Source organism: Xenopus laevis, chromosome 8L, assembly GCF_017654675.1.
Source record: "Xenopus laevis strain J_2021 chromosome 8L, Xenopus_laevis_v10.1, whole genome shotgun sequence".
NCBI lineage: Eukaryota > Metazoa > Chordata > Amphibia > Anura > Pipidae > Xenopus > Xenopus laevis.
The window spans coordinates 70261242-70279894 of NC_054385.1; the positions used below are offsets into that span (position 1 = coordinate 70261242).

Sequence of the window (18653 nt, forward strand, 5' to 3'; positions counted from 1 at the left end):
GACCCTATGAACATTCTCCAGCATACCACCCAAGGCAGCACTCCAGGAAGTGCTGGACCACAAGGTTGAGCACATGTGTAAAGGCACCGGGCCAGACTGTAAGGCGCAGAATAAGGCTCTGCCTTACTGGATCACCACTACATCTTTCAGTCCTTCTGCCCCAATACGCATATGGTGAATGGAATGCAGGCAGTATGTGCATTCCAGGGGTGCGTTGGAATTGACGTGAATGCCCATGTGATGCTGCAGGCGTGTCCCTATGGTAACCCTCTTCGGCACTTTATGAGACCACAGCACTGAATCTGACTCCTGGTTCAGTGCTACCAAGCCCTCTGGCCTCTCTCCGCTGCTAAATGTCCTGTCTCTTGCTAGTGTGAGTTGCTTGCAGGTCTTGATTCATCTGAAAACCACCCCAATCGCCCCCAATCCCCTGCAACTTACCTTTTCTTTTGCCTCTTCTAGCGTCCGTGTTGTCCGTGACGTCCCGCCCCTTTTGACATCACGTCCCGCCCCTTTAAGGCCCCGCCCCCCAGCAGCCGGTAATTTTTTTTTATAAAAGGTGGCAACCCTAACTAGACCTAAACATCAGTTCACTACCAGCTGGTTAAAGGCAGGGATGAATGTCTTGGCAAGGTAATGGCAGCTGGGGATCCACCATATTGTCAGTTTCCCAGCTGCCCCAGCTGCCTGTGATAAACTTCAGTCACTTTTTACTGCTGCACTGTTTGAGTGATATCACCCCCTCCCTATCCCCCCCCAGCAGCCTAACAACAGAATGATGGGAAGGTAACCAGATGGGCGCTCCCTAACACAAGATAACAGCTGCCTGGTAGATCTAGTAATTTAAGACTCTATTGGGGGAATGTAATAAAAGTCGCAAAGAGCAAAATAATTAGGACAAATAAGTAAACTCTCAAATAAAAATCTAATTTCACAATGTAATACTCTTCCGAAAACTGTTATTATATTACGAATTTTAATTGCGCATTGAGAATATAAATTGTGCATTGCCCAATTTCAAGAAGCACTTGAAGTTGTCGTAATCTTTTGCAGCAAACATAACAACTTTTTCAGTAAGAAGTTTTATTACATTGACTGCGCACTGGCGCTAACTATAAAATTCACAAACCTTCTTTCACTGTCTGAAGTGATCTCTAAACAGTTTCCGGGTTTGAAATACCTATATTGAATTTGCGCAAAGCAAAAATTGTTTGCACAAAGGAATAACTTTTCGCATTGCGAATATTTTTTCCGTTACCAACTTTTATTACAATCTCCCATATGTCCTTACAGATACTCTGATGCCAGAGACTGCAGTGTGGGCAACACTTTGCCTGGCTTGAAATCCTTGATAACAAAACACTAGCTCTATTGGTCTCATGGCTGTGGTGCAGGGCTACCCCTCTTCCTACTTTCCCATTAATGGTAAGGCAGCTTTCCTGTCTCTGTGGGGAATAGTTCATTATTATCATGAACTGTTTCCCTTTGGTACTGTTGCTTTTTAATTTTCCTGCAGAAGCACCCAAGGTCTGTCCGTGCTATCATTATTCATTCCTAGCTCAAACTCTACACCACAAGTGCCACCACACCTATAGAAACAGCAGTATCAGAGGTGACACTAATACCCCCTGCAGCAGAAGAAGTAACCTGGGCAGCATCGGACTGGGGGAGGGGTCTCATCAAGGGCCCACACATGCCCCTGAGCCCCCTGCTCCATTATCTCCATGGGCCCCTCACCCCAGTCGCAAGCTCCCTCCCTCCATCAACCACCCCTCTGCCGGCACGTAACTTCCTAGCTCTTCTTGTGGATGCGATCAGGGCTGTGGGAGGTTAGGTAGTAACACACAGTTTGAGCAGCTGTGAGGAGCGGGTTTCCAGTCCAATCCTGGGCCTGGGTAAGCCAGTCCACCACTGCCTCTGTCTGCTGTGGTATTATGGGTCACCCACTCATTGAGGCAAAATACTTCGGGCCACTCCCACCCTTTCCCCTTCTTTCTCAGCCCTTCATATTGGACCAATACGCACACTATTTTTTTTTTAAAGAAAATAGATAGATAAATACAATTTTGAAAAGAGTAGTGGGGGTGGGGGAAAATTGACCTTACTGATTACCATACAGAACATGTAGCTAATCAGGAGAAACAATTTATCTTGCACATGTGACAGAGAACAAATAAACATTTTGTTCAATGCAGGATAGCTGTGTTTTTGCAACTGATGTATTGCTCAAGCATTAGTAAGAAACTGCTTTTGCAAAGTTTAGAAGGTTTCGAATTTGTGCCTCTCAAAGAGGATGGCATGCAGATACTAAACTTGCTCAGACTCAAACTATGGCATTCTTTGGTTTTCGCTCTAAAATATTTAAATAATTAAGCACAGTGAATATACTTTTGCTATTCTTCAAAAGTACAAATATACATTTAAATAAATAAATGATAGCCCTGTTCCTCCATACACTGCTTTAAATTGCAGTAACTAATCTGGAAGAAAAAAGCAGGGAAAAAAGAACAGACACAGAGGGCTATGAATGATGAAACACAGTATAGCAGTAGTTTAAAGGGATTCTGTCATTATTTTATGGTACAGTTTTTATTACTAATTGCACTGTGTACACTGCAAAGAATTCATTCTAAAATATTATTCTTGAACCGATAAATGTATTTTTTTTAGCAGTAATATATGTGTGTAGGCAGCCATTGTAGGTCACTGTGCCTGATCCTCTGCTTTCAGAAAGAGGCAGCACTTCACAGTGGAACTGCTGTTAGATAAGAGAGTTAACAATTCTAAAACCATAGAAGTTCATTACCAATCTGCCAGGGTAATAATTAAACAGAATACTTATCAGGACTGGTACTTTGCTGCTCAATGAGGACCATATCTCAGATATTCTGGCAGGCATCCTTTTGGATGGCCAGTCCACAAATCATCAAGGTGTATTCTGTTTAATTATTGGGCCTGGCAGTGGCAAATTCACTAAGCCTGAAGCGCCTAATGCTAGCGTGAATTCGCGCCCTTACGCCTGGCGAATTTGCACAATGGACGTAACTACGCAAATTCACTAATGCGCGCATTGTTCTGAACGCTACCTTTTACGCTAGACTTCCTTCGTCACCTCAGACCAGGCGAAGCGCAATAAAGTAGATAGGGGTTGCTTCAAAAAAAGTTAACATTTTTTCTAAGTCCCAAAAAACGCTGACGTTTTTTCTTTATTATGGGTGTTAGGCTGAAAACGATCGAAATTTTTTTTGGGGCTCCCCTCCTTCCCCCCTACATTTCCTAACTCATGGCAACTTAACTATACAGTGGGCACATGTGTAGTGCAAAATAAACATTTTATTTGCTGTTTTGAAGGTTTCCCAGGCTTGTGTAGTTCTGCTACATATACCTCCATTGTAACTTCAATTTGGCGCCGTATGCAAATTAACCATCGCTAGCGTAACTTCACTTTGCTTGGCGAATTAACGCAACCTTACGCTACCCCTGAGCGCAACTTCGGATTTTAGTGAATTTGCGGAGCGCTGGCAAAAATACGCCTGGCGAAGTGCGATGAAGCGAACGCCAGCGCAACTACGAATCTTAGTGAATGTCCCACTCTGATGATATACAATAATTCACATTTATTGAAGACACAAATGGTGGGACATTCACTAAGATTCGTAGTTGCGCTGATGTCTGTGGTCATGGGAAAAAAGTTGCATGAGTTTTGTTGTGTTTTTTTCATGTGATCATGTGCCTTTTTTCTGCCTGCCTATCCTTCTGTGTGCATATGAGTGTGACACCCTATTAGGTTGATATAATACCAGATATACTTATTTTGAGAACAGCAAATAGTATTTTCACATGAAAGCATATAGATGTGAGTGTCCATTGTTTTCCAATAGATTCTGGCTAAGAATTCTAGTTTTCATGGGAAATCTACATGTATTAGTTCATGTACATCTTTAACCTACTTTGTACTTTTGCTGAGCATTACATCTATTACCCAGTTTTAGAAAAGCCTATAGGTAAAAGGACACTGCATACATTTTACTGTACACTCTGAAGTACTCGTTGCTTATCATTAATGCAGTTATGGTAAACCTCCCAGACTGCTCTCTTTTTGATCAGAAATGTTGGGTTTTGCCAGCGAACAAGGCATTGATGTTTCACAGTTTACAGGACTGGAAGTGCTTGTAACAAGGTATCACTCCCAACTTAAACCACCTTTTGCCCATATTAGAATTGTAGCAATGAATTGCATAACTGTTGTGTACTCTCCATGCCCATAATAAACCACAAATATACTCTGTGAAATGGAAATTTTATATGCATTTTTATTTTCAAATTTTATCTAAGCTACAGGAGTTCTTATCTTATAACATGTATGAATGAAGTATTATATCTACTTGCCATAATTTAAGCTGCTATAATAGAGGAAATGTGATAAAAGGTGCAACATTTGCCCAGGATGTACTAATCTAAATCTGATACAGACTAAATCTGTATCAAAATGTGCTCCTCTTATTAGATTACCTCCTTATGTGTATTAGATAGCTCTGTAGGGCTCCTAGCATGCTTCAGAATACAATTAATGAGTACTCCAAGACTTCTTGAGTGGGTATTTTCAGTAAAAAATGACACATTCCTATATATCTTAAAACAAATGTGGGATGCCAAAATGGACTCAAAATGGTACATGTATTAAGTTACTTTCACCTAAACATGCTCTTTGTACTTCAACACACTTGCAGGAGCACTAATGCTCCCTTCCATTCTGCTCTAAAGAGCAAGGATATCCTAGAATTATCCACCATCCTGGACATGATGGTAATGCCAGGGTACTCCTGCTAGGTTGTCTCAATAGCCACTACTAACTAGGGTCAATTAAATCACATACAATTCACATAAATGCCAAGGTAATAAGCATCCGTTTTTGTTTGGTGCAACTTGCTGCGTGGTTGCAGCGATTGCAGCGATTGTGCGTAAAAATGCTGCATTGTTGGAAATATGATGATCTTTTGAAATTGTACAGTGTTCTGTATTTGCATGAACCTTCTTGACTCAACGTGGAATAAACGAAAGTTGGTAAGACGTTGGGTAATTCGCAAAACCGTTCATTTTTGGGGCAATGTCATCTTCTATCAACCGAGATTCTGTATGCAACTTGAAGTGCTGTAGAATGTTGGTTAGGAAGAGAAAGAGTTCCATTCGAGCCAAACCTTCCCCAAGGCAGATCCGCTTCCCTAGTTTGGAAAATAAATGCAGGACATTCAAACTCATGAATTGTGATTTATCCAGATTTTTCAATAGTAATTATTAATAAGGGCACCATACAGGATGCCTGCTTCATATATAGTTATAAAGTGTATTCCTTCGAGAACTTATCAGTGTTGGGAAAGATATATAAAAAGGGCAATGTTTAAAGTTGGAAGTGGCGACAAAGTGTGTAACTTTATTGAAGAATTCTAGCTGAAATAAACATACTAATGCTTTACTATTTTTTACAAACAGTACTCTTGCTTGGATTGAACTGTACCTGTGGAAAAAGGCATGAAGCCATCATTACTCTTAAAACAGCCATTGTCATCTAAAAAGTGATTTGGATTAAATTCGTATGGAGTGGCAAATTTCTCAGGATCCCGTAGAACAGCACAAAGCAAGGGGTAGACATCAGTACCCTAAAAAGAAAAATATAAAAAAAGAATCAAAATTGAGGACAATGTATGCTCTGTGTGTAGAACTCATGTAATATGTCTGACCCTACTGAAATTCTGTATTTCTATGAAGCAAAGTTATGGTTTTGGACTACTCCATATGTATTCAAATGTCATCCTTTTCTAAAATCAAGCTGCAGCCTAAATGAGCACTAGTGGCACTGTTCTGTGGCTTCCTATAGAAGCAGAGTTTTTTAATGTTACTGGTATTTTAAGTACTATAACCCCACAGATCCAAATTCTCCTTTAAGACACCTTGTGATAGACCGACTGGCACTTATAAAACCAGCAGTACCTTATGAAAACTTCTATTAAAATACATTAGATTATAAATAATACCCCACCTTGGGAATAGTGTATCCTCGGAATTGTGTGTCTTTTGTGACTAAATGTGGGACATTCATAGGGATTACATCACTAAATCTTTGGATCTCATGGATTACAGCATCAGTGTAAGGCATCTTGCTCCTGTCCTCAATGGTAGGGCTGCGGTTTTGACCAATAACTCTGTCAATTTCCTCTCGAAGTTTTGCTGGGAAATATTAAATGTGCTTTAAGTTTTGCATTACATACATTTCTACATTCTTGATACTGATTATGGTTTTTACACTTGATAAATTACGAAAAAATCGTGGATTAATTAACTATGCAACTATGTTCTTTGCGCAAAAAATATGATTTGGAGAAACAAACATTCTACTAACTTTCATAAAGCGGCCCCATAGTGTATACTTATGTTTCAGTTGCCAGTGAAATAGGTATAAAGGGAAATAAATCCATAAATATACATAAATTAAAGTTTATTTTAATTACTTGTATTTGCAACATACTAACATTTTATTTAAAGGACAACATTGCCATTAAGCTTGGGCTGTAAATGCACAGGGATCCACAGTTCACTTACCTTCTATTTCAGGATATATGAGAAGTATGAGAAATCCGTGTCTTAGGGTGGTGCTAACTGTCTCTGTCCCGGCAAAAAATATGCTCAAAATAGTAGCTAGTAAATTCTTCATATGGAAGGCAGAAGTGGGATTTTCATTTTCCTGAAAACACATGCAATATAAGGTGTTTGAGATGTCAGGTTACTATAATGTACATTTTTTTAGTACTCAAACTATATATATAGAGAAATTGAAATGAAAAAAACAATTAACAGAAAGATTGTTCATGATTGGTAACTACCAACTGCCTTTACACAGTTAATTTGGGATGAAAAAAACAAAAGTCTCTCCAAATGACTGCACTCTATTGAAAATATTCAGTAGAAACGTAATTCGAGTACAAACTGAAAATATGAGCTGAGTTGGTCATTTTAGTAATGCTGAAAAAAAGAATTTCTGCACAAACATGTTTACCTATTTCCTGTACCCTCTTATGCCTGTCTTTGCTGCAAAACACAGTTGCTGAACACATTTGCATAGTTATAGAAGAATACAGTTAAGCTGGGGGAGGAGGGAGGGGGGTCTATGTAGGGTAGGTCTGTTCACATTACCTGCTGCATTTTTATGAGAAAGCTGTCAATGATGTCTCTTGGTGAGTTGGAATCCAAAGTCTTTTCATTCTCTTTCACTCTTTGTAAAACAAAAGCTTCCAGCTTGTTCATGTCCCTTATAACTTTTTTATGAGGACCTGGGATATGATTCATGATGAGCGGGAACATATTCAACAACTGGTTTAAGCATGAATAGAGAAACATATTAGAAGATTATTATAGGTGTACATAAATTAAACTATGTGTATTGGTAAAATAAAAGCCAAGCACAATTGATAACATGCCTAATAAAGTGCATCTGTTTGTAATCAAACTTTATAGGGCTCATGCACATCTGCAAGTGCATCAAAAATACAAAGTTGATCGGACTAATGCTGATTAATTAAAGCTTTATTGTTTACCAAACATTAAAAGTGCATAATGTCCATTACTACTGATGCATTTCGTGCCCTTTGGCACTTCCTCAGAGTATCTGCAAGTGCAGTTGTGGTCCCTTCACTTCACAGTCAGCTGTGCATAACACCACTTTCTGCCCTCTATTCCAACGCTAGCTCCAGGGTTCTTTCAGTGCCCTGCATCAATCACCACAGTTCAGTTGTGCCAAAGAAAAGGGTGCACATGTCACTCAAACGCAGAATGTAGGAAAGACCGAGCTCCGTCCAGTGCAACTATACAGAAGTACCTTTAATAAAGTGGTGTTACATGCAACTGGCTGCAGGGAAAGTGCAGTGATCACAACTTGTGTCATATTTGTGGACATACATGAGCCCTCATGTGGGAAACTTTGAAGAGCATCTACATGAGCATCCACAGTCCAACCAGTTGGATTAGTGCAATTTGGCCATCTTCGCTTGCGAACAAGTTCAAAATCTAACTGGTCAGCCGCAGGGGCGATTGGTCAAAAGTCAGCATAAGCGGTATAATATCTACCTGACCCCAGGCGGAGCTTGATTCTCGGAATACAGATTGAAACAGGGAAAGGAGATTCTGAAAATCCTTGTTGTCATATTCGAAACGATTCCCAAAAACAACCGAGCAGATAACATTGGACACACATTGGACTAAGATATCGGTTGGATCAAAAGGTTTCTCTGGAAGTAACAATACACAATAGAATTTGTTGTGAGGAATAGGACACTTTTAATTTAAATCAATGGTAATATTAAACCTACCGGACGTCACCAGCACAGGCAATTTAAATATACCTAAAGGACAGTTCTCTTTCAGCTATGATTAGACCCTAGAAGTAATTTTTGGTATGGAAACTTGTTATAACATTTTTGTATTAAACAAAAACTATTTATCTATGTAGACATTACGTTTAAGTTAAGTAGTGATGGGCGAATAAATTAGTCAGACACAAATTTGCAGTGAATTTCCATGTCTCGCGGCAAGCTAAAATAAGTCATAACACTCTCTAGCACATCTCCCGATTGGTATAGTTTTATAGACATACTTTTGTATGACTTAATCTCTTCCACCACGAACTGTGCTTCTTCTTGTATCCTTTCTTCAATGCCTCTCTTTCCCATACCGAAGTTCCTTAGGGTTGTAAGGGAAAAGCGTCTCAGCTGCTTCCATTCTTCTCCATTAGTAAATACTACACCTGTGACACAATCAATGCATGAGTAATAAGTTAGTGTCAATGTAAATTAAATATAATACAACTATAAAGTTCTCAATATAAAGTAATCATACAGAAAGATATCCCATCACCCATATAACCATTACATTTGCCCCACTATGATTTTATTAAATTGGAGGAATTTGAGAAATATTTTAGGACTGTAAGATAGACATGACAGGGTTTAAAACTTTTAAGAGAGCAATTACTTACCGTATCCTTGAAAATATTGATCAAAACTTGGCATTGCACCACGACCACTAAAATCTTCTGCCTGGTCAATAAGAGCCTCTTTTGTTGCCCGATAACTGCACAAAATGATGACGGGACTGGGGCCAAAGTAAAGAGTGTAGGTATCACCATATTTTTTTCCATACTATTGTAAAGAAAAAATATTTAACATTACATTGGGATGACCACATTTTTATAGCATATTATGTGAATCAGAAAAGGGATAATCACTCTTTTACCCCTTTAAGTGTTGGCGACTGATACAGAGTCTTTTCTGTGCCTTAAAGGTTGAGTAAATCTACTTATTTAAGCAACACATTTGTGATCTACAGTTACTTTAGTTTAGGTATGTACTGTGTAAGTGTACAGGTAAGTCTTTATATATAAGTGTATTTGTTGAACTATGTGTTTACATATATTTATAGATGTATTGGGGTTCAATTGAAAGGGTAGAGCTTGATGTACTTTTGTCTTTTACAACTTAATTTAACTGTGCAACTATATGAACATTATATGTAACTGTGAAACTGGTTACCATACACCTGCTCCCAGGTATATGTCTTTAGAGTGCATCCTATATGACAGTCTGGATATATAAGTATATACACATATATATAGACCCCAAAACTGTCAGGAGCACTAGGAGTGTTCCCCGTCCAAGATGGCGGCACGAAAATTCGAAATGGGTGTAGTCATTTTTCCCATATCGCAGCAACTTTTTTGTCCTTATTTTTATTTCCAAAATGTTGGGAGGTATGATTTGTCTTTTTCTAAATGCTCTGTAAAGTTACACATGTACTGTTATTGCTACTTTTTATCAGCTTTCTGTTCAGGCCCTCTTCTACCTATATTCTAGTCTCTTATGATTATGGTTGCTAGGGTAATTTGGACTCTAACAACCAGATTGTGGAAATGGCAAACTGGAGAGCTGCTGAATAAAAATCGCAATAACTCAAAAACCCCAAATAATAAAAAATTAAAACCAATTGGAAATTGTCTCAGAATATCACACTCTACATCATACTAAGGGGCCGATTCACTAAGGGTCGAATATCGAGGGTTAATTAACCCTCGATATTCGACTAGGAACTAAAAGCCGAAGGATTTAGCGCAGATAGTTCGATCGAACGATTCAAAGGATTTAAATCCAACGTTTGAAGGAATATCCTTCGATCAAAAAAAGTTAGCCAAGCCTATGGGGACCTTCCCCATAGGCTAACATTGACTTTGGTAGCTTTTAGATGGCGAACTAGGGGGTCGAAGTTTTTTTTAAAGAGACAGTACTTCGACCATCGAATGGTCGAATAGTCAAACGATTTTTACTTCGAATCCTTCGATAGTCGTAGTTGAAGGTCGAAGTAGCCCATTCGATGGTCGAAGTAGCCCAAAAAAAACTTCGAAATTCGAAGTTTTTTAACTTCGAATCCTTCACTCGAAGTTAGTGAATCGGCCCCTAAATGTTATCTCAAAGATGAACAACCCATTTAAGTAGAAGTTAGTTATTCAGATAAAAGCTAAGTCACAAGACATGTTGTGGACTGTAGTAATAGTTGGTTAAATTCCTATTTGTTCAGGCTATAGAAGAGATTAAAAGTTGGAGTTATAGGGGAAAATGTTCTACCTTCATAAGATAGAACTATCTTGGAATTTGTATCTACAGACATGAATGCAATTTAGAATTCTGGATGTATGTAACATTCATATATAAATGTGTAGCCAAAATGTATGGTAATATATTATCTAGCGGAAGGTAAAAAATGTACAGATTATAATGACCTGTAATGTTTGGCATGGTAATTAATTTTAACACATAGGGGCCCATTTACTTAGTTCGAGTGAAGGAATAGAGGAAAAAAACTTCGAATTTCGAATGTTTTTTTTTTGGCTACTTCGACCATCGAGTGGGCTACTTTGACCTTCAACTACGACTTTGAATCGAACGATTCAAACTAAAAATCTTCGACTATTAGACCATTCGATAGTCGAAGAACTGTCTCTTTAAGAAAAAACTTCAACCCCCTAGTTCGCCACCTAAAAGCTACCGAAGTCAATGTTAGCCTCTGGGGAAGGTCCCCATAGGCTTCCTAAGCATTTTTTGGTGGAACAAACATTGTTCGATCGATAGATTAAAATCCTTCGAATCGAACGATTTGAAGGATTTAATCGTTCGATCGAACGATTTTTCGTTCCATCGCTCGATCAAACGAATAGCACTTCGATATTCGAAGTCGAAGGATTTATCTTCGACAGTCGAATATCGAGGGTTAATTAACCCTCGATATTCGACCTTAAAGGAGAAGGAAAGGCTAAAACTAAGTAAGCCTTAACAGAAAGGTCCATCTAAATATACCAGTAAACCCCCAAAGTAATGCTGCTCTGAGTCCCCTGTCAAAAGAAACACTGCATTTCTTTCCTTCTATTGTGTACACATGGGCTTCTGTATCAGACTTCCTGCCTTCAGCTTAAACCTCATTGCCCTGGGCAAGAGCATGCTCAGTTTGCTCCTCTCCCCCCCCTTTCTCTACTGTAATCTGAGCCCAGAGCAGGGAGAGACTCAGGCAGGAAGTGATGTCACACCATGTTAATACTGCAGCTCCTATTCTAAACAAACAGAGAGTTTCTAGAGCGTTTTACTCAGGTATGGTAAAACATTCTACAGAATAAATATAGCATTCTAGCTTGCACTATTGCAGCTAATCTACTGGCAATAAAATGCCTCCGTAGCTTTCCTTCTCCTTTAAGTAAATCTGCCTCATAAAGAGGTGGGGTTTATGAAATGTATTGAATCTAACTGTCAATGCATACCGCTGCAAGCAGACAGAATTAAGAGAAACAGAAGCTGAGAGAGGGATTGTGAACATAAGCTTGAATATTTCAGAAATGATGCAGAATATTTAATTGATTTTATTTACAAAATGTGTTATTTCAGTATGTTGAAGGTTATATTACATTTTAAATTTCTCAATATTTCCCCTTTAATGGACTTTGCCTACCCCCCCTCTGTATGTTCTATCATTTGGTCTGATGCCTCCTCAGTGCATTAGCTCCACAGAAGAGGTAAGATATCTGTTACTGCTCTAATCACCTCAAACGTTTTATAGTTGATTTTAAGGGTAATTTCTTTGCTGAAACAACCTGATTACCTTCAGCCACAGCAAATTCATGCTTTTATTAGTTTTTGTAATGTGTAGCATATTAACAAAAGTTTATAAGGGAGACAGGCAGAGCACATGGTATCTAAAATGTCCCCTGGGTAAACACCATATGATTTAATCCTCACACCTTATTGCTGTGATCTGCCTCTTGTGTGAAGTGTGTGAAGCTTGTTATATGGAAAGGTATTTTATCTATGCTGCTTTTCCTTCCAGTTTCATAAATCCTTTAATATGTTAATGGAGAGATGTTGAATTTACTGCCTGTTGTAATGTAGGTGGGCTGGTGGTCTTGTGATGTACCTGAAAGTGGCAGTGGACTATGGGAGGCAGTCGCTTGTGAGCTAACATTTAAATAAAACACAAGACTCTGCTTTTCCTTTTTGTGGGTGAAGGTCAGCCACAGCTTTTATTAAAACCATATTTGCCAAAAAAAACAATAACCCTGTCCTTGCCATGTTATACCAAGCCCAGGTTACCACAGATGCCAGACACCACATCCGCGGTGGGCAGGTAAAGGGAAAAACTTACCGGCCATACCCAAATGGCAAGGACCAAAAACAATTGCCGCCAACAGCTGTGACAATAATATTATATATATATATATATATATATATATTTTTTTTATTTTTTTTTTTATTACTATAACAAAATTCTTAACAATATGGAAGACAATCCACTGAAATTTTTTTAACACATAAATGTAACAATAAAAGTGGAACAGTGCAACTGGTGGGGGGGGGGTGGGATAATCAGCCGCCATTAGGTGAGACCAGACACGCTGCCAGCCTGCACAGCACTCCAGGTGCCTGTGACAACATAAGAAGAGGAGGGTTCCCAGGGTTCCCTCTGCTCCCAGTACCTCCCCACAGTCCCAGGCACCCTTCGTTACCCACTTTGGTGCCTTGCATTCTCCTTACTGTTTTACAGCTTTGTTTATATTCACGTGTTAAAATTTCTCTGTTATGTGAAACCCACTGCTGTAGTGACTATCCCAACGCTGGCTGAGTGTGTGGACCAGATGGTCAGGTGCGACATAAAAGTGGGTTACATTACGGACTATCAGTAAAAGAAAAAAGTGCAGGCATGTCTCTGGCTCATTGTTTTTCAAGGAAAAAATACAATGTTTATAAAAGATACGCAACAAAAAGTTTGGCTGTAACCTGGCACCTATGAATAAAGCAAATATAAGGAACACTCAGGTAACTACTTTCCTTAAAAATGTGTTATATCATGCAGACATTCTGCAATGTTAATAAGATATAAAAGTGATAAAAAGTATAAGAAATGATGGATTTCAGTAAGTAGATGAAAGTAACAGCTTAACAAATATGAGCTAGTGTCTAAAATGCATTGATATTTATTTAGTTTATTGTTTCAAGATTTTTACTTTGTGCACAGCTGAAAAATTATAAATTTTTATAGAGCTTTTCATTCTTGTTTTACATATAATCTAGTATACTATTTCTGATGTGTAGTTTTTAGAATATATGATGTTAGCTCCTGTAGAAGAAAATCAATCATCAAATGTCATGAATGTATATATTTTATACATAATTAATATACTGTATGTATTATAACTATGAAGATGTTATATAATTAATGTAAAGTTATGAATTAATTTTCCATTTTAAGGCAAATGAATCAGTGATTACCTATAACTGCAGGAAGATATAATTCTTTGCTATTTTAAATGTTGCTTTTTTTAGAATATATTTGCACTGTCCCTGTTTCTTATAAGTTGGTAGCTGATATACAGAGAATGCGAGCTTGTGAGTGTTCTTTGACAAATTCTCTACAAAAATCAATGAATTCTGATATACATAATTGGTAATTATTTGCCAGGCAGTGTACAAATAATCTGAAAATAATAAGTGTCAACAAGTGTTATATTACAAATAAAATAAAAGCACGTCAAGAAAGGCAGTACATTTAAATTTGAAATAACTAAATTTCTATACTGCAACTAACATGAAATACTGTAAGTTGTTAATAATCAGAAAAAACACAAAGTGCTATGGTATGGGTGATTTTCTTCTTTTGTGTTTTAACCATTTGGAAATTGATTTTAACTCACCAAAAATATGAACACATTTATTACAACATTTACAATAATTGTTATCGCTGTAAAACAGAGTTCTTTAGATAACATTTAATAATCACAGAGTAAGATGCCAGGAAAAAATGTTTCAATCACTGACCTCAATTAATGATTTTACCATCTCTCCCCTCTTGATCTGCAGAACATTTCCAAACAGAGGGATAGGAGTGGGTCCTGGAGGGAGATTCCGCTTTCTGTACATTTTATTCCAGGTAGAATAGATTAATATGCAGGAGATCAGCAGAGACAGTAGCAGAGTCCACAGCCATGATGTGTCCATGTTTTCTTAAACACGATACTAAATCTTTATAGCCTCTGGCATTTATATTTATATTATCAGACAATGGCTTCTGGCCAGCTTAATTCTAACCTTTGTCCAAAATAAACATGCTGCACAGTGAAGGAAAGTTCATTCAATAGCACAAGAATAATAAGAACATTTTGTATCAATCATGCAAATACTAAAAACAAGAATGGTGACATTCCGCTATAATTTCCAGAGAGCAGATATAAATGCAAAGTTGGCCACCATGCGACTGAAACACAAGATAAGTGTACATGTTTAGAATCATTAATTGTGAAATTGTAGTAACTTCTAGAATGCCACCGTCAATTCTATAACAAGATTTAGGGCCTTATTTATCAAAATCCGATTTTTTTCTGATTATTTTAATTAAAAAAAAAGTCATACCAAAATAGAATCCACGAGTGTACCTCATTTATTATTAAAAAAGCACCATTTAATCGGATTCGGGACAAACACGATTCAATACTATTTTATTGGATATTTTTCCCAAATCGCTCAATTTGTTCATACTTTCTTCCGAAAAGCCAGAATTTTTTGGATTTGTGCCCGATTAGTCTGAAATAGCTAATTCCAGCACAGACCCCAGAAACTTCCAAATAGAATAGGGACCTCTCCTATCGACTTATATACAACCTCAGTAGGTCTGAGATGCCTGGATTTTCAGATTCAGACATTTTCCATGCTCGGGTATAATAAATCTTGAAAAATTTGAGTTTTTGTTTCCACTAAAATTTCAGATTTTATTATTAAAAAACCTTCAATTATTTGGATTCTGTTTCTGATAAATAACAAATAACAAAAAGTGATTTTCATCCTCACACTTGGTAACCATTCTGAAGACACACAAATGCACAAACTTCAGACTATTCATGTATGCAATTAGGGCTTACAGGACTGCAAAAATAGCCTAATGGGCCTGGTGCTGCAATTTATAATAGGACTATTGGACCTTTGGAATGCTGGCCCACTGTGAATTTTGAATTACCTAGAAAAGCTCTTGGGTGTCTTCACCAACAGGCCAATAAATATGTTTAGATTTCTGCAAAAAAGAAAAACAAAACCTCTATTCCTGCCGTTTATTTGCTTTGTAGAGGTTACGGAGCCAGCACATACTATTCAAACCCAACGTTTTAAGAAGGTATATTCATCCTGGGGCCCACCAACATTAACCTAGGCTACAACTCCCAGCAACAGCAAAAGGAAAGTTGCAGTTTGTACCATTCATTGGCTTTTTGGCCTTTGTATTCCCTGCTTTGACATTCCCTCATTACCTATTCATGAAGGGGGGTGTCCAGGAATGTCATTTATGACCCCCTGTAGATGGTTGCTATTTTCAGGCCTGTTTTTGCAATATTATATTGGTACTTGCCAGTTCCCAATATTATATTGGAAATATGGGCATGCAGTGAATCATATGTGGGCAATCAGAATGATACCAACCATGAGGGGTTTCTCGTGTTCCAGCCTCCCAGAAAACATCCCTCCTAACTAGGGTTGCCACCTGGCAAAATGGAGCTGATCCCAATGTTAATAGGGAAAAAAGGAAATATAGGAAGCATGTGATCTTCTAATAGCCGATATGTGGTTTGTGAGGTGGTAAACCTTATATTAGAGGGTATGTTGATTGTTTCCTGTAATCCATGTATTTTTCATTTTCATTGTTTTATGATTTTGTGTGTGTATTGTGGAATATATTTATTCAGTTAAAAGTGTGGTTGAACTGCATAGATTTAAAATTAACTACTTTTTGTAGATCACTGCACAGTCCAAATGTACTTCCTGTTTCTACATACCATTAATGGATCATCTACAGGACAAAATGCTGCCGTGTGCTTAGCTACTGGACAGCTATGTACCTATTGCATTACACCCATAAACTCCTGTGCACCTGGGCTGACGGGCAGGCTACTGGATAATGCACATACACTGCAACATGCTACAGGTAGAGTAGCTCAAATGCACAGCTCCTGCCTCACTGAGCCCTAGCATAATTGTAAATAGAACATTTACCAATGGAGCACTAAGCTTTGAATTGATAATGAAGGTTCAAAATATATACAAGAATTTTGTAGGTGTAGAAATTGTCACTTTAAGCACCACATGGCAGTCTATAGGATAGTGACAATATACCGGACAACAAGCTCCATCTAAGTGCACCACAGTCAGCCAGTAAGTCAGAAATAATGAATAATTAACAAATGCACCTACAAGTATGGGTGCTCTAAATGAGGAGAGCATTTTTCTGAAATTCTATAAGGAACTTATGTCTAAACATGCTCCAGCACTTCCATGTGGTTGTCATTGTGTCCATCCTGCCAGTAGACATATTTCTACAGAGGTTCAACTTGGAGGGCTTGTTCCTGGAGGATGGACACTTTCAAGTGAATATAATCCACAGTCAAGTCATCAGTACCTGATTTGAGCAAGCACTACTAGAATCTGTATTCATGATAAACTGCAGTACAGAGACAATATATTGTGTCACTTGTACCACTTAATTATGCAATACAAGCCATTCATATGTGCCTTTAGTTCATACTCAATCACAAGTACCAGTGACCTAAATACAGGATGTCCCCAAGACACTTTATCCATGCAATTAAAGGAAAAAAATGTGATATCACCCACTTCTGTATATTCAACAATCTTACTGTCTGTATTACCAATGCTCATGACCCATGCATCATCCTACACACGCTCACCTGAGTAACCAATAAAAACTGTGTGGCAATATCATCCTTGGAATGATAATGGCCACAGCTTTATTAAAGCTACGAAAAACGTGCAAAATATCAAACAATACATAACACAATGCAGTAAGTACAAACAAAATCATGTACAGTACACAAAAACACAGTCTCACGAGTCCCTTGACAGTCTGTGCTTCCATAACCACATTGAGCCTTGATATAGTCCAGCTGCCAAATCCCTAGCTCAGAAAAATACCTGCTGCTAATCCGGGGCCTCTATGGTAGCCCTTACAATCAACCAACGTCAGGCCTCCCCCCAGCACTTTCAAGAAAACCTTTTAGTACTCTGTCAACACAAATGGTCACCCACCTTAGGGGTTAAACCATCACACTCAACCGGATCTGGTATACCAGAACAGATTCTCCCTCGTGCCAGCCTGACAAGAACCCCCCAAAGGTATGACAACTACCATTCAGCCACCCCATCTCCACAAATCTGCCTGCCTTCTCCCCCAATTCCTTAAGTAGATAACAAAGAACTGGTGTACCACCTAACCTTCCAAGGTCACATGCGTGACAACTAGAAAAACAACAAACCAACCCCCCCCATAAAAACTAGGGATGGGTGGGTTTGGAGTTGGGACTTTTCTTTGTACTGTGCACACAAAATGGTGGCTAGCCAACCATCCCTACATCTAACCTCTATCCCACTCCTCCCCTCCTTCACTAAATCTCTCCTTCTTACTGTTAAGTAACCCACCACTACCAGTGATGCTGAGCTGGGTCATGTACCCCCTCCGCCGACCCTGATGCTCTGGGAACTCTCGGTATCGCTTGACAGCTGCACCAGCCTCAGTTTTTTCTGCTGTTCTCTTTCCTTTACAAAATGGTGAACCTTTCACACAGTCAACATGTGTTCTTACAAAGGCTTTTGCAACTCACAGTACAAGTAAGTAGAACTGAAAAAATAGCAGAATCTCCACAAATTCTCATTTCATAGTTTAGACATATACAGCCTCTGAAATTGTATTACTTTCTTAATCTTCCACCCATCAGTGTTTGACCCAAACACTAATGTTTCTGCTAACGTACAGGAGTGGTCTGAAGTGTCTAATATCCCTTTATCATACAGAACAAGCAACTAATCAAGAGTAATTATTTATCATGCACATGTGCCAGAGAACACCTAGAAATAGGATTTTTGTGTTTTTCCAACTGAGTGATGGATTGCTCAAACATTGGCAATATACTGCTTCTGCCAAGTTGCAAAGGTCAGCCAGTCTTTGGCTCAGAGAGAGATAATGGCATGCAGAAACTACACTGGTTCAAACGCAAAGGGTTTCTTTGTTTTTTTCCTCTA

General features: G+C 38.4%; 1 protein-coding gene across 1 annotated transcript; it reads right to left on the minus strand.

Annotated features, from left to right (window-relative positions):
• Positions 1-4288: 4288 nt before the first annotated feature.
• Positions 4289-14585, minus strand: cyp2a6.9.L (cytochrome P450 family 2 subfamily A member 6 gene 9 L homeolog). Its single transcript, NM_001097068.1, is given in 9 exon segments — positions 4289-5222; positions 5516-5657; positions 6038-6225; positions 6598-6739; positions 7189-7365; positions 8119-8279; positions 8645-8794; positions 9026-9188; positions 14397-14585. Coding segments are annotated over 9 exon segments (1485 nt in total). The 5' UTR covers positions 14577-14585; the 3' UTR covers positions 4289-5040.
• Positions 14586-18653: the final 4068 nt, after the last annotated feature.